Source organism: Heteronotia binoei, chromosome 4, assembly GCF_032191835.1.
Source record: "Heteronotia binoei isolate CCM8104 ecotype False Entrance Well chromosome 4, APGP_CSIRO_Hbin_v1, whole genome shotgun sequence".
Taxonomy (NCBI): domain Eukaryota; kingdom Metazoa; phylum Chordata; class Lepidosauria; order Squamata; family Gekkonidae; genus Heteronotia; species Heteronotia binoei.
In genome coordinates, this window is record NC_083226.1 from 78320045 (window position 1) to 78337177 (window position 17133).

The following is a 17133-nucleotide window of genomic DNA, read 5'->3' on the forward strand; positions in this document are numbered from 1 at the left end:
GAAGCTGCTTTTGCACATCACAATATCTTCAAATGCAGTCAAGAAATGACTTCATATGTATCACCAAACTGCAAAACCACTTTTCTGATGAAATACTATTTCATGAGGTCATGCATATGCTCCTGATATGGAGAAAACATGAGCACCTTCCTACAGGGGAGCTACACTGGAAGTCACATAGATTGCAAAATGAAAAGCAATTTGAAAACGGGACAGGTCACAGTCTAGGTGTCTATGATTAATAATTGGCTTTTAGCAATAACTTTTTATTACTGTATGAAATACTATGGGACTAAAGAGTAATATCCAGGTGATAAAGTATGCCAGTCAAATTACGTATTCTGTTTTTAAAAATGTAGCAATGACTCTTTCTGTAATGCCCATCTAAATATAATCATCAGCATATGCCATGACTTTTCATAAACTGGCATTCAATAGCTTTATACTATTCAATTTATTAGAAATTATTCTGTACTATAGCAGTGTAATTCACTAAGGTTTTACCATGATGAGGAAGTACAATAACAGCCATTGTACAAATTAAGAAAAACCCTCAAAATAATTAATCTGACTAAAGCCACACTCAGATCAGAAGAAGATTCAGAGAATTGGACAAATGCTGATTTCCCAGTCCCTTAACTCTTCCACTTTATCTCTGCCCTTCAGTTATGCCAGAAGTAGCTATTAAACCACAATGGCATTTCTACTAATTGTCTGCAAGAAGTTAATTCAGACTGGTTACAGTTCTTCATGCATTTACACACATGGAAGTTCCATTGATTTTAATGGCAGTTATTCACAAGTGACTGTTTGCAAGGATGAAATTTTGGTGAACACTGGAAAATTAAGCTCAAGGGGGATGACACAGTGGCCCCCATATTCCAAGAGCATCTTCTGCACATGAGCCATCTGTAGTGTAAGCTGATGCAGTGGGACTTGCGCAGGAAGTTCCTAGTAGTCTATGCTTCATAAAGTCACTACAGTACACATACATCTCAAAAACACTGAACACATGCACAGCTACACATACTTCAGTCACCAGGATTAACATGCTGCTCTTCATATCTGCTCATTTAAAAAAAGCAAAAAAATAAAAAATAAAAAATTATCACGCATAGCGTGTTGACAATTAACAGGAACATTTCATACTACCACAGGCCTGTGATATGGAAATTTTAAAATATTTTAACACACACCTTTACAAAAAATCCTAATACATTAGCAATATTTGCATAGAATTATACATGTAAATTATACAATATTTAAGCAGCAGCAATGTATGCTGAAATTTGACTAGATTAAGCTTAGTTGTGGCACAGATATCAAAGTAAAATATCTACAGAGCACAAACAATATTGTCCCCACTCTGTTAAACAGGAGTTAACACAACTCCAGATTATACTATTTTACATACATGGTTCTTCTTGTATATTACACATGTGTACACCTTTTAAATATTTATAGAATTATTTAACAAATAATACAATAGGTTACAGTAACAGCAAACTGTTGCCCTGATGCAGCATGTCCTTTTCCATAACTTCAAGCAGTTTCTCTTCAAGCAGTTCTGGAAAGAGTAGGTTTCCCATCTTTGGCCTCTTCTTTGCTTCAGTTATTTCCCTATACAAATAGAGGGGGGGGGGGGGAGAGACAAAAATCCACTGTTAACCTAAAGTTCAGCAAAGATAAATAAATCACCTCAGCCCCAAGCCATCTGACAAGTCTTGCAATTAAAAGCCAGGAGGCCTATGTTCTTTTCCCAGCAATGTTAGTAGCTTCTGTGGGCAAAATGGTTTCAACAGGATTTTTTTTTAAAAAATCACCCAACTTCTTAATGTTTAGTATGTCAATTTCTGGATATCTAATATGATGCACCTCTCTCCAGATTTACAATTACAACTGATAGGTGCAACTTGCACTTATCTCAAGGTATCACCAAAATCTAAGGCAAATCAGCACCATATAGCTAGATTTTACTGAGTCCAAAGCTGCTTTTACAAAAAAAAGAAAAGAAAAAAAGGATGAAAGGGAATCCCCAAGGCAATCAGACCAAGCACTTCAGCTATGCATAACCAGTCTTTGCACAGAGGGATCTTAGGAAAGCAACTTTAAAACCTCCTTAATGCAGTGGTTCCACCATAAAAATAACCTGACAGAGTAGCATCGTTTGCTATATCTAGCCTCCCACAATTCATGCCTTTTGCTTATTTGTGAACAGTCTTCTAAAAGTTGCTAGGAAAGTTTAAACGTGAGGTTTACATGCTGGATTTCAGGTGGGCCATCCATTTTTTTTTATCAGACCCTTGAACATTGGTGTGATCTGAAGTAGGCTCATATGGTACCTCAACATTTTTTTCCCAGGTGCTCAATAATGACAATACTGAAGGTATCAGGCCTGCTGTGGCACTGCGGCTACAAAGAGAGACTTTCCTCCACTATGTTCCCCTTACTGTTACACACTGAGGGGGATAAGGATAAATACACTAAGCTGTTATACTAACAGACCATTGGTCCATTAAAGTCAGTATTGTCTACTCAGACTGGCAGCAGCTCATGGGGTCTCTGGTACAGGCTTTCATATCAACTATTGTCTCATCCTTTAAACTGCAGGTGCTGGAGACTGAACTTTGCACACAGGTTCATGTGAAGTAAGGTAAACTGCAAATATTTAATACCATGCTCCAGCTATTTAACACCATGTTCATTATATATCCTTCCATTAAAAGTCATCAGTGACAGACTGCACTTTTCAAAAGCTTAGGAGTGCTGTACAAACAGCTGAAGGGTTAATTCACAGAAACAGAGAGCCTTGACTGACAGTCACTCAAGGCTCTCTTTTTCTGTGAAGAATTAACCCTTCACAGTCCTTCAGCTATTTGTACAGCACTTCTAAGCTTTTGAAAAATGCAGTCCATTACATTATCACAAGAATAGAAATGGTATAGGACCCTCCCTTAGTTTTATATGCTTATTTTATTTGGGCCATCTGTGACCAAAAGCTAAAAAATCGTGTTGAATGGAGTAGATCTACAAATCTGTAAACCCATTCGACATGTTATAGGCTTGTATATACACAGAAACTGTCTGTTAACAGAATGGAAAGTTCTCTTTGAAAAATCCTGACCATGGCGTATGTGCATTTTTTTAGGCTCCATCCTCCTTTACGGTGGTTCCATCCTTATTGGGTATATTGCCTAGGGCAAACTAGGTAAATGTAGCCTAAAAATCATGCTCACAGATCAGAAAGCCAAACTGCATCCTCAGAAAAGACCTTCCTGGGTTTGTATATTGGAAGGGGGTATAATACACTTGGGGACACCACCTCAATAAAAAGTAGCATATTTGGAAGAAATTCAGATTAAGGCTGGGTACAGATGGGTAGCTGGGGGCACCAGCCTCCCAGCTTAGAAAAAAGCTGGCACAGTCTGAGGCACCCTGGGGCGGTCAGACAGTGCGCACCCCACTGCCAGAAGAGGGACAGGCTGTGCACACTTCAGAGGAGTGGTCAGACTGCTTGAGCACATGGGAGGCACTTCAGAGATTTGCAACCACTTAGTCAGTGGTAGGTTTTGAAGGCAGCAGAGAAGCACCAGAGGATAACATAAGGGCAGGAGTGAGGCAGGACCCATTTGAAAGCGCAATTTAAATTCCACTGTGAAGAGTTCCTGTGTTGGCCCAAATAGGCCGTCTGTATTCAGCCTAAAAGTCCACTCCTTTAACATGCTAACTTTTCTTGGGCCATCAGAATAGCACCAATTTAATAGTCTGTTTTTCTAATTGTTTTAACTGTTTTAATCATTGTTATTTTATTGCCGAATGTGTATTTTTAATACCTATTGATTTTATTGTTTCTGGGATATTATGTTGTCAGCCGCCCTGAGCCTGCTTCGGCGGGGAGGGCGGGATATAAATAAATAAATAAATAAATAAATAAAGTTTTCAGTATGGCAGAGTACTCTTCCCCACCAACTTTCTGAAGCAGACCTAGGCAACTATTTGTCATATACCTTTTTTGAATGTATACTTTGTTCCATACTAGGAAACTCAAGTTTCTTATCCCAGCTTTATGAATACTTCACTATTACTTCATCATATGCATTTATTAATTTCCTTTACAACTTTTTGCACCTCTTGGAAATATTATTTTAACCAGAAACTATGTTCCTAATATTATTACTATTATTAATGTGATCATCCATATATTGATTTTTGGATGTTACAGCAGGCTGATGGAGGTGGGATAAATGTATTTTAAGCCAATGAATGTGTTTTTTACTTTCTTCAAGTTGGCAGCCAGACTGGACTGTTGTCTAGGAAGGGTGGAAAGCCATACCTTAATCTGAGCTGTTGCCATGTGTCCTTTCTTCACATTCAACATCTTGCAGTTCTATAACTTCTACTTTAGAATTCCTCCTCTCACACCGGACATTAAAAGGCACATGAGGGTCCTCAAATTGTCCATGGTCAGTTTCATGATATCCCTCATAGGATGGAAAGCCTCCTGCATGAGAACTGTGGCTGTGCACAGCAGGGTGTACAGCAACAGTAACTGAAGCTGAGGCAGTCACAGTAGTGATAGGCTGACAGTACACTGGCACTGAAGTGCCTGTGGTAGTGAAGACTGGGCTTTTGATATTCTGAGAACGACCTCTATGGCTAGAGCAATCCCTGTTACTAGGACAAGAATGCCCATCAGTAGGGGTTTCAAAAGCATCCCTGCGTGGCCGGTAAGGCGGTGGCCGGAGGCCTTCCCTTTTGAGTTGCTTATTTTGATGCCATGTTTGCTGGGATCCAGGCTCTTGATATGTCTGTAATCTTGGACTTGGCTGATGATACCTTGTCTCTGGTTGGACCACCTACAAACAAGAGAGGTAAGGAAAAAACTTTGAGTTGGACTATGAAAACAAATGGTCTCATGAGACTCCACCATGGGATAACAGGGACATTGTGTAACTTATGCTTTTCCTACACAATTCTCTCTGAAAATCATGAGTGAAGGATATCGCAACTGTGCATCTGGGCAAAAATAAATGCTTTCCACACTTATCAGGAATGAAAGTACTCTTTCAAGTGTTTTTCTAATGAAGCACTGTTGGGCTTTGACAGACTGTACAGTTCATCTTGGATATTTACACAGGATAGTAGCAAGATGATTTGCATAAGTTGTTACAATTTGGCTTTTTGAAGCATGGAGCACAACAGCCACATCACTCATGCAACCATGACCAAACCCTAACCCTATTTTAGGTCTCTACTGATCTTTATTTCATCCCAGCATGCAGCACCATGAAAAGAAAGGGAATTCTACTTTTGTCTCTAAGTTACACTTCTTGACTGACAGACACTCTGTGCTCTGCCAAATACTATTACAGATTTGGCTGAGGTTTTGAACATCCTTGATACTCAGGGCTCAAGTTATCCTATCTCCAATTAGTAAGTATTGCTGGATAAGGGCTAAATTTTCACGCTGTATCAGAAGAAGAATTGCAGATTTATACCCCACTAGTCTCCTTTATGTTCTTCCCCCACAACAGACACCCTGTGAGGTGGGTGGGGCTGAGAGAGCTTTCACAGAAGCTGCCCTTTCAAGGACAACTATGAGAGCTATGGCTAGTCCAAGGCCATTCCAGCAACTGCAAGTGGAGAAGTGGAGAATCAAACCCAATTCTCCCAGATAAGAGTCCACAAAAAAATGAATCTTAGCTGAGTGTGTGTGTGTGTGAAACACCACCATTTCCATTATCTATTTCACTGGGTGAAGGAGAAAATTTCATTTATTTATTAGAACAGCTTTTCTATTTAAAAATAAATTCTCAAGGAGGCTTGAGATATTAAAAGCCATCCAAATGGTTAAAATAGGTAACATCAGCTGTTAAAATCTTATAAGCATGGAGGATGAAGTTTAACTAAATACGGCCTTCTGTTATATAATAAAACTTTCCACCTGACACTGGAAGGTCTCTAAAGAAAAAAAAAACTATCAACACAGTCCAAGGGGAAGCAAGTTCCAAAGAGCAAAGATGGTTGCTGAGAAATCTCACATGTGGGCTCCCATTGGTTTGATTTCCCTGACAGGAATTCCCACAATAAAGTTTCTTTGGCTGACCTCAGCATGTGAGCTAATATGTATGGGAAGAGAAGGTTCACTGGGTACTTTGGAACTAACCCACTTAGGATCTTAAAATTTTAAGCTTTAATTCCCACTCTTTTTATTGGACTAAGAAGCACAATGGCAGCCAGTGTAACTGGCACAAAATTACCCTGAGCATCCAGGATCAATGAGGCATCCAACACTATACCCAAACGTCTTAGGGGAGTACAGTCTCATCCAATGCAAGGTGAATATGGCAATCTTTGCCCTTCTACTAGTGACAATATCAGCAGACTTATGAGAATATGTTAGCTTCACAACTATCCACAAACTCTAAAACTAGGAAACTCAGATTTTACAATCGGAAATATTACTCAAACAAAAGTACATCTGCTAGACAGGGTGCCACTAACACCAAGTCTGTCAAGAGCTTGGGAGTGATCTTGGACGGCTCCTTGACTATGGAGGCCCAAGTCATGCACATTGCCAGGCTGGTATTTCTTCATCTGTGCCAGGCTTGGCAACTGGCCCCTTTTCCATCATGCCCTCACCTAGCCACGGTAATCCACGCAACCGTTACCTCCAGGCTAGACTATTGTAACTTGCTATTCACTGACTTGCCCTTGAGACTGACCAGGAAGCTCCAACTGGTCCAGAATATAGTGGTGCGAGTCCTGATGAGAATGTCATGGACAACACATATACATGCTGCATCAGCTACACTGGCTTCCAGTAGAGTACCAAGTCAAGTTCAAGGTTCTGATATTGGCCTTTAAGGCCTTGAGCAATCAGGGACCAATGTATCTATGGGACTGTTTCCTCCATTATGTCCCCACGAGAATGTTATGTTCCCTGGACAGCAATCTTAATAGTGGTCCCTGGCCCCAAAGACATCTGGCTGTCCTGAACAAGGGCCAGGACCTTTTCGGTCCTGGTTCCTTCCAACCTTGGTAGAACTCTCTGCCAAATACTATCAGGGCCCTGAAAGATCTTTTGCAATCTGCAGGTTCTGCAAGGTGGAGATGTTCCACAAGGCTTTTGGTTGAGGACAGTGACGGTTACCATCTTGGCTGGCACTCTTTTCTGCTCTTTCTCCCCTTGCCCTTGAAGTGGCTGGCAGTCTGCACTGTAATAATTAGATTTTCTATCTGATTTTAAATTTCAGTTAAATTTAATTAATTAAATTTAAAATGTTATTTTAATTGCTGCCCGCTTGTATCAATCAGTCTTCAACCATGTATCCAAGCTGTGAAACCTAGCTTGGTATTTCTTTGTTACAGAGAGAGAGTGCATCCTCAGTAAACTGAATATTAGCACCATATAGGATAGCCAGAAGAGAAATCATGTAGGGTATGTGCTACTTACAGTGGATCTGGCAAAAACAGGGTTTTCAGTTGCTTCAACAATTACATGGTGGACAGGTGCACCAGACCTTTGTGTGGCCTCATATTGATGGAGCTCTTCACTGATTCCTGACACTGTGGTCTGAGAACTATATTCAGAATCAGAAGAATCTGATCCATTCTGAGTTTGACCTGATGGTATGGCGAATCTCACAATGTTTGGGGGAGGCTCAGAAGAAGGTGTAGGTAACCAGCTTCTTCCATCTGCAGGAGAAATCTAAGTACAACAATTTAAAATTGTTAGTGGCTACCGGTGCAGTCGCATGTTCTTGGGGACATAAAAACTAATGTAGCTAGATAACAGGATCACAGCCTGGCTCCGGAGAAGATTTTACTCAAACACATTTAAGAAAATCAATATAAATATTAAATGTGTTTGAACATATATGTATATGCATCAAATTCAAATATTTACAAACCACTAATCTCTTTTTCAATTCTAACAAAAGACACAGGACAAGTAGAGTGCTTCACTCCCCTACGAAAACTATTTTCCTCAAGGGTCCTTGACATATTTCTTTTCACTAGACTTTGGTTTCCAAATCTCTCTCAAATTAATACCCCAGCAGTTACCTGAGATTCAGGTTTCCTTCAACTGAGTATGTGATGAATTTAAACATACTGCAGCCAATAAACTGCAGTCAGATAGGCAGCAGTTATTTGCTTCCAAGGATAAGGCTTTGAGCTACTGTGGATACTGTGGGCAGGTTTTGACCCAACCCTTATTTTGGTATTTGGTGTGGAAGAGGCAGTTTCATTCAAGTTCTGTAGTAGGGATAGGCAATTTTCAGAATACATGCTGAACAGCAGGACATTGGACTGGTTCTCCATGCAAGATTCTGCAGAAGCAGGAGTGAGAACACTGGAAATGGGCCACTGTACCCTCTTTATCGCAATACATTAGAAATAATTTTTAAACAAGCTGATGTAGGTTCAGCTTTGCAAACTTTATGCTTTAAAAATACAAATTTATATAACTCCATTGAATACCAATGCTAAAAATAGCTTCCAGCATTTGTGTAAAATAGTTTCTAATATTCTATGATAAAGACTGAATTATATCTGGTATCTTTATTAAACTACAATTAATTCCTCTCTTACGAAACTCAGTTGTAGATTATGATATGTAGGCCTTATTATTTTAGCTTTTATTCAATGCATACAAGAAATAAATATTTACTACACCCATATACAAAAAAATAACGCTATACGATTGTTGCTTCAAAACATATCAGGAAAAACAATTCAAACTCTATAGCAGTTGACAAGTTCTAACTAATCTGTGGGTCAAAACAAATGTGACGCTGGGGTTTCAAGTTTGGTACTCACAAGCATTTTTGAAAAATAGTTGGTGCCCAGGACCCCAAACCAAATTGGGATCACAGCACAGAGGAGGAATTTAATGGTACAATTCTAAACTGCATTACATCTTTTAAAGGCTACAGAGGTCAGTATGCTCTGAAAGGTTTACCTCTGTTTAGAATCACACTGTAAACTTTCCTCTCCCTCATGCTACTGTTCCAGTTTGATATGCCCCGACAGAACTGTCATTTACACTGATGAGGCAAACATCAGTCCTGACTGATGAGCTGCATTTTGTTTATTCAAGGAAAATGTCCACAGAAATACGCCCTTTCTCCATACATAGACCAAACCAACAAGAGGAAGCCATGAAAAGGATTAAACAGCAACACTGGAGCTCACTGACAAAATTATTGACAACAATAAATATATCCAAACAAGAATGTATGCAATAATATTACAAAATCTTTTCCAGAAGTGAATATACATTTTCAACAGACATATGCTAAACAACACAATAGCTCAATACAATTTAATTCCTTTACTCCTCAGAGGTCCCGCTAAAAGCAGGAGCTAAAAAACCAACAGTCTAATTATAAATAACCTCCACCAAGAAAACTGCAATTTAAAATAGAGCCCAGCTCCTTTCTCTGAGTTTTCAATGGAAAATGAAGATGAAGGTTGTACCCCACAATTTATTGTTGTCAATAATTCTGGTCATGAGCCCCATTGCTGCTGTTTAGTCTTTTTCCATATATGGCATTATATTTATCTGCAGTGACATTTTAGGTTGGGAAAATAACATGGAAGGGCTTACTCTCTCTATGCCAGTCTAAATGGGGAGTTGCATGCCAGCTATCTGGAAGAAAATAATGTTTGGGAGTGCATACATGAAACACCTAGCATCTCATGTGGTTTGTCTCTATTAGTGGGGAGATGGGCTGTGTTGAAAAAGCAATTGTATTCATTATAATCTGTAAGGGGGTACAAGGAATTTCAGGAAAGAGGAAACAACTTGGAGATCATATCCCACCTCCTAAAATCTCCCCTCATGGGATTCCTGAAGCTTTCAGGAGCATGAACAGGTTGATTTCCTGTTCTCCCCCCCTCCCTTTTTTTAAACTGTCTCAGCTACTATAAACATTCTGTCCTTTCTACAGCATATATTTTTTTGCTCTCATCAGGCTTTTATTCCCCTTTGGGTTAATGTACATAGTCTTGTTTTTTGTGTGCCCCAAATATGCAGAACTCTTCCACCTTGTCTGTGGGTGCCCCATCTCTGTTGATTTCATTGACCACACAGGGGGATCAACTTTACTTTTAGATACAATGATATAAATTCTTACATCAAGGAAGACACATTAAATCAGCACAACGTACAACAGATAAAGACAACCTGGGGACTTGCACAATTTGCAGGAAAAGAAAATCCTATTACTCTGCACTAGCTCCCATCTTCTCTCTTTTTAAGGCCCCCCCCATTTTATTCTCCCCCCTCCCCGAAGCTTTTTCTCATGTCTTCCTCTCATATTCTCTCTGTGCAGGCTTTTCTCTACCCTCCCCCCTTCCCAAGACTTTTCTTCTCAGCATTTTCAATCCATCTCTTTGCAAGGTCTCCTCCATTTTCCTCCCCCCCCCCACTTTCTTCTCATTTTTCAGTCCCCTCTGTTTTCATCTTCCTCTCCCCTTTTAATACCTTCTCTACACTTTCCCACTCTTCCTCTTTACAGCCTTTTCTTTAACACCCCATTTCCCCACCTTTTTTTCAGGCTCCCCCCCCATTTTCTACACTCTCTGTTCTTCCTATCCTTTTCTGTTCTTTGCCCCACTCACCACTTTGTGTTCCAGCCCTAGCTTCTGCCCAGCTTGCCTAGGCAGAGGTTAGTGCCTTGGTTGCTAAGCAACACCATGATGGTGACTGACCTTGTGAGATCTTACATAGCATTTTGTATGTTTAGGGGAAATGTCTACAGAAACATGCCTTTTCTCCGTACATGGCATTATATTAATTGCATTTCTGGCCATGTTCAGAATTAGATATTTGATTAGAATTTGGTCTCTAACACAGGTATCATATTGTATCACAGGCTCAACGGGAAAAAAATCCATCCTTCAGGACTGTGGAGAAAAACTGGGAAATGTGTGGCTTCTTAAGAACTAGAGGATCTTTGGGTGGTCAGGGAGTGCTGAATTGTCCTTTGCCACATAGCCTGTCCTATCTTGGTTTTTTAATATGTGTCTCAAATGTTTTACAACCCCTCTTCTCAGTCAAGAGTAAATTAATTGCAACAAAATGTATAAATAATTTAAAACCAACAAATTCTATCAGTGAAAACAAATATGAAAATTGTTTAAACGGATAACTATTTAATTTTCATAAAATACTGCAATAATAGAATTTTAATACCAATAGTAGAATCTGGAATTCTACCACAGCATTCTAAAACCCTATGTGCACAAGGACTTCCTGTTATCCGTTACTAAAAAATATGTTTCACACACATGTGGGGGTCTCACGTTGAGGTGTTCGGTGTTCTGTTGCCCTTAGTGCAGGAAAAAACACTGCCCACAATGAGTATCATTAGCTTTACTTGACTGTAGCATTTAATACGTATATCTTAAAGTTTCATGACATCTTTTTTCCAAGTTTTTGGCCCAGAGTACTCTAGCTAGAGTATATACATTCCTTGTCAGTGAACTTTAGTATTTGTTTTATTTAAATAAGCACATAAATGGATTTAGGTATAATAGCGAAGGGTGGTCGACACATAAAAGGGTGTGTGTGTGTATGTGTGTATTTATATTTACCCAAACTGATAGTATTTAATGCTTCTAGGTCAGGAACTAAGCCAGTAGGGTTTGTTTTTCAGTATAAACTGTTTGAGTTAGAACTTAGTGACCAAATCAGTCCTGATATTCAGATGTATTTTCAGTTTCAAACTTCTGATTTCTTAATTTAAAAACAGCATGAAAAAACATAAATAGTAACTATAATTTTCAGTGAATCCAATACTGACCTCGGGATATGGTCCAAAGAAAGAAAGAAGTACTGGAAGTAATACCAATCCATTCAAAGCACCCAAGATGGTTAAAATTGCCAAGACAGCAAAGAAATACCTGAAATATTTTAACATAGGACTCAAATAAATATTAAAAAAACAGGAAATGAAAATATAATTATTTATTAACATTCAAAACAAACACACCAACAACACAGTTACTTGTGTTTAATGTACAAAGGCAATATGTATTTTTCATTTTACCTTTTGAATTAGAGAGGCTACATTCCATAACCCAGTGTTAGTTTTAAAAGAAATGGAAAAAAAGAGCTTGTTAATTTATCAAAATCTTGTAGCATGTAATGTTATTTATGAATGTGTTACACAAACACAAAAATATGGAATGTGAACTGAATGACTGAGCAGATTGAAAGCACAAACACAATGAAGAGGGGGCCCCCATTAGCAAAAACCCCATAGAAGCAAACAAATGAAGTGAAGGGTGTAGAATTTAAACAATTTAGCCTAGAAGGAAAAAGAAGTCTACTTCTCCTAGCAGTTAATCCACTGTGAAATGCTTCTACTTCTAACAGCAGAATCTCTAATTAAATCTCTAGTGTATCAGGTAAGGCTTTCCCTTGCCATTCATTAATCACAACTTTCTGCCTAGAATTCTGTGAGTTGCAGTTTTACCAAATAGTTCAAATTGCAACCTTTTCAGACACAGGAACCAGGTTTTTTGCAAAGAAAATGCAGACAATTCTATGGGAAGCTGGAGCATTGTATTGAGTAAGAGAATGTTACAATAGGAGAGCTGCATTGCAGGCTGATCTTTTGTTGAACAATTTAGCATCTCTGAATGCTCTTGTTTTGTGTCAGCCAATTCAAACACAAAGACTGGAGGGACTATGGAAGAAGAGGAGAGTACACAAGTAGTTGTCCTTTCCCACCATTGAGGGCTAAGGTCTGATATCTTCCAAGAATATGATGGCAAACCTGCCAACAAGAGGAAAGCCTTTCTAGTTGGTGGGGGTGGGTGGGATGGATACAAGCGAAGTTCAAATAGGCATTTTATAGCAAGTGAATTTGGAGACTTAGACAATAGTTTGAAGGTGAAAGGGGCAGAAGGTAAATCTAAGGGCAACCTATTTGGCAATGTGTCTGCAAACTACATGGTTTAAAAGGAAATGATCTCTCTGAGGTTCAACAGCTGATCCAGTCTTTCAACATGCAAAACAGCAACTATCATCTTACTGCAGAAGGAGTGCATTTGGAAACTTCTAATTTACATTAGAAAAAAGTGGGGGAAAGCAATCTCTTACACTAATGTAAACTAACAGAACATTATACTGGGATACATCATCAAGAAGAGGCACCAAACACATTTGCATCTCATCAGTCTAGCTCTGGAGTAAACAGACTGATTACAGACCTGACCACTTTGAATATACAACCCCCCCTATTCAGATACACTGTGAGCTAAAATCTGTTTCTTTCAGAAATGTGGAGCCTTCCTTGAAACAATGCCCAGGCTTTGCTCATTTACTTTAGATTCATCTTCAAAAACGAAACAAAAAAAGCCAGACAAAGTAAGGCTAGATTGTGCTGGGCAGCGAAAAGGTCAAAAGATCAAGGAAAGTTTTGAATTGTGGCATGTCTGTTTTAATATTTTTCAGCAAATATCCCAGTTTGAAAATGGTGTGGTATAACTGATCCTTGTTAAATAAGGAGACAATCAGCATAAATCCACCACATATACTGTATAGCACAGTACTCATTCATTTATTCCAGTAGAGTATGAGCAGAAGCCCCACGGAAATAAACAGAGCCTGCATATCAGTGCTTGGAAGATTACTCCCAAATCTTTTTCAGCTGTTCTTTGCAGTTCTCTCTTTCACACACAATCACACACAGAGTATTGCTTAAACTGGGAGCAGGTGTGTAGTAGAACATCAACACTGGCCAGGCAATTTTTACATGGTTTATTGGTAACAGCCAGGCCTAACAATAGCAAAGATCAGTATTTCCTAAATGTACAGTTTGAGACTCTAACTGCTGTGGTCCAGTAGTGGAGGGTAATGTGTAAAATCTGGATGGATGGGTGCGATGTAAGAGGCAGAGAGAAGAACCACAGGACAACCAGGGAGGGAGGGTGATTCCCTGACCTGGATAGTCTAAGCTAGCCTGATCTCATCAGATCTCAGAAGCTAAACAGGGTTGACCCTGGCTAGTACTTGGATGGGATACCTGGGTCATTCATTATGTGGAGGCAGGCAACAACAAACCACTTCTGAATATCACCATAAATCAGCTGTGACTTGATGGCAAAAAGAGGGCGGGGATGAACTTAGAGGGGCGCTACAAGGACCAATTCACAAGTTACAAAGTCCTTATGACCCTTATGTGTCTGCCCCAGTCTTGTTGATCAGTCTTCTTCTGGGAGCTCTGTGCTTGAAACTTAATTCTCAGACACACATCTGCCTGATTTCAGTTGGGATTATGGTCACTGGGAAAGGAGCAGTTGTCATCCCTACAAACCATTTTCCAAACTTGAAAATGTCCTAGGGAGCTCTACCAGGTAATCTGAGGTGTATGAGATTCTCCAACAGGGCAAACATTGGCCCCCTAAGGCCACTGTAGGTCAGGGGAAATTGTGCATGTGGAGGGGCTTAAGCCTCATCACTCCATGGTCTCAATATGAATCAGACCTGTGTGCACCTGGGCATTAAGTTCTGACCATGGACAGGAGGGCTTTATTACATGTGAATGGACCCTTCTAAAGTATATATTAACAAAAAATATTCTCTACCATTTTGCAGGCTGCTGTTTTTCATGTTATATTATGTTAATTATTTGTCACACTCATAAAAAGTCATGTCACCTGGAGCAGCCTATATTTATTTGGGGTTTCCCTACTATCTCACCCTGTGATTTAGTTCTTTATTTAGCTGTGTAATGCTTCATAGAGCCAGAATTGCTTTTCTGCACTGCAGAGATTGGAGAAAAATGGGATCCATTTCATCACTCCTCTCAAATTCTCTTCCAAAGAGAAAATACTTGTTCGACAATTTTATCTGCCAAATTCATATTCTTAATTAAATCCACAAGAAATCAGGCTCCATTTAACTTCAGACAGAAAGGCCTTCAGGCTCCACTTTATGTATTCTATGTTGCATTCTGTAATGATGTTGAATATACTGGCCTGTTCACATTCTACACTGGACTTTTTTTCCCTTTCTTTCTTTTCCCTTGAACTTCAATCAAGAAAACAGGGAAAGAGAGAGGAAAAGAGAGTTTCAGTTTCAGGATGTTTATACTTTTTCAGGCCTCTCCATTCAAAGAGCTCAGCATGTAAATAGTTTGGAAGAATGGTAGGTTAAAGGTCACCTTCAGTTACCCACTGGTCAATACCAGCTCTTTTAAACTAACTTTACTTTGTAGCAGAATGAAGTATAGGTTAAGAAGACTGTTTTTGATCTGGAGTCTATTTTTTGAGGGGGGGGAGGGATTCTGGTGCCTACAGCTGGGTCATCTATTAAAATGTAATTACCAGTTAATAAAGCAGTGAAAGTGGTACCATGAAACAAGCAAGTTCCATACATCATGCACAAAGCAATGCAACAGCAGGTAAATGAAAAAGCACAACAGCACTTCCATGAAAAAAGATCTGTTACTTGATCTCTTTTTAAATTCAATTTCATTGGGATACCATAATATAGCTCAATGTTAAAGTGAAAACCAGTTGGAACAACACTTATATTAGCCATATTTATTATACAATCCAATCTCTGTGCAGATATCCTTGACTAGTCAGATAAATGAAGTTCTGTGGCATTCAGTTTCTTTCAATAAGAGGGGGGGGGGGGAGATGCAGGATGTACACATATTTTACCTGACAATAAAATCAAACTCAGATCCCGCAAGCATTAATACACCAAGCAAAGTAGACACAGCTCCATCCAACACTGGTGCAAACATATGCTCTAATGCAAGGACAGCCCTGCGATTCTTGTCTCCTATGGCAGTCAGAAATGCCTGGAAAACAAAGAAGTTCATGCCATCAGATTTTTTCCCCATTTGCGTTATTTATAGTCAAGCTATCTCACAAGGACTTGTGGATTACACATAGTGGTCAGTACAATCAACAAAATGGGTCATTCAATAACTAATGCATTACCATTTTAGAAGTCTAGAACTGGAATGAACTGAAGTATAGCTTATGTATTCACATGACACATTAAACAGCACAGAGATTATATAATAGGATCCTACTACACTATGCTATATATAGCAGTACAGACCACAGCCCCAATCATTTATCCAGATATGTTTGTCATCCCCTTTGTACACTGCAATACTATTACTTGCACAGAAAATTCCTCTTGAATAATTCCGTTTTACATCGTTTGTGGAAGAGCCAGGAGAGTAGGAGCCTTCCTGACCTCCTGGGATAAGTAGGAGTGAAAATAGAGAAAGCACGTGTATGGGCAGTTGCTGATTTTGCCCATTTGCAGGCAGGCACCTTCAGAAATCCCTGTTGACATGAGAGAAGTTATCATGGAGGAGCATAGGGAGAGGCAGTCCCACAAATAAGACGGCCAAGGCCATGAAGGGCTTTGTATGTGATAGTCAATACCTTAAACTGAGCCTGTTTAACAGATAGGCAGCTAATGGAGCTATGACAAGGAGGGATTTTGAATCCTGACTGCTGCCGCCTATTATGAGACAGGTGTGACCAATTTAACCAGCACTCCACTAAAATCAATCACCCTGTCACTATTTATGTTTTCAAAATTTACCTCTTAGAAAATGGCACAGTAGGCAAAGGGAAGAATTAAACAAAAGTTGTTTTATTAAAACACTGGCAGGGAAAGGGATTAATGAGGTGTTTGGGTTTTAGCAGACAGAAAAAGACATTTAAAACTGCCCAAAGAACATTTCTGGGGTGACTGGCTACACATGATACAGTAGTTCCCTGAAAGCTGCTTCACTTTCTCTTAAGGTTTCAAGTATCTTTCTAGTTTAACTTTTGTCAACTGGACTATATTTCTAGTTAGTATTTCTGCTTCACAATTTCACACAAACTTGATTGCCCTATATTTTGTGCCAATGGGTAAAAGACCAAGGTCTCTGCACTAGACCTTCTCCTGGTAGCACAATCGTTACTATCTGTCCATTCAGACTAGTAACCTGGGCATTTGGCTCCTTTTGAGGACCCTGTACAGTCACCTCAAAATCCCTTCTCCAAAGCCTGATCTGCCAGCCTTTCAGTCTCCCCCCGCCTTTGGACACTAAACTTCATACAGGGACTGTTTCCCCTCTCAATAGGTGCTTATTT

General features: G+C 39.4%; 1 protein-coding gene across 2 annotated transcripts in view; it reads right to left on the minus strand.

Moving 5' to 3' along the window:
• PTCH1 (patched 1) overlaps positions 1 to 17133 on the minus strand; it is a 154235-nt gene that overhangs the window by 35123 nt on the left and 101979 nt on the right. The window contains exons 20-24 of one of the 2 annotated variants that reach the window (XR_009555261.1): positions 15688 to 15830; positions 11814 to 11913; positions 7457 to 7711; positions 4334 to 4856; positions 1011 to 1620 (exon numbers count right to left, since the gene is read on the minus strand). Coding sequence is in view for 1 of the 2 variants with exons in the window: in XM_060235456.1 (XP_060091439.1) it covers positions 4335 to 4856; positions 7457 to 7711; positions 11814 to 11913; positions 15688 to 15830 (1020 nt within the window). In the remaining variant the exon portion in view is untranslated. Of the gene's footprint in view, positions 1 to 630; positions 1621 to 4333; positions 4857 to 7456; positions 7712 to 11813; positions 11914 to 15687; positions 15831 to 17133 lie in introns of those variants that run through there. The other variant, XM_060235456.1, reaches the window with a different exon arrangement.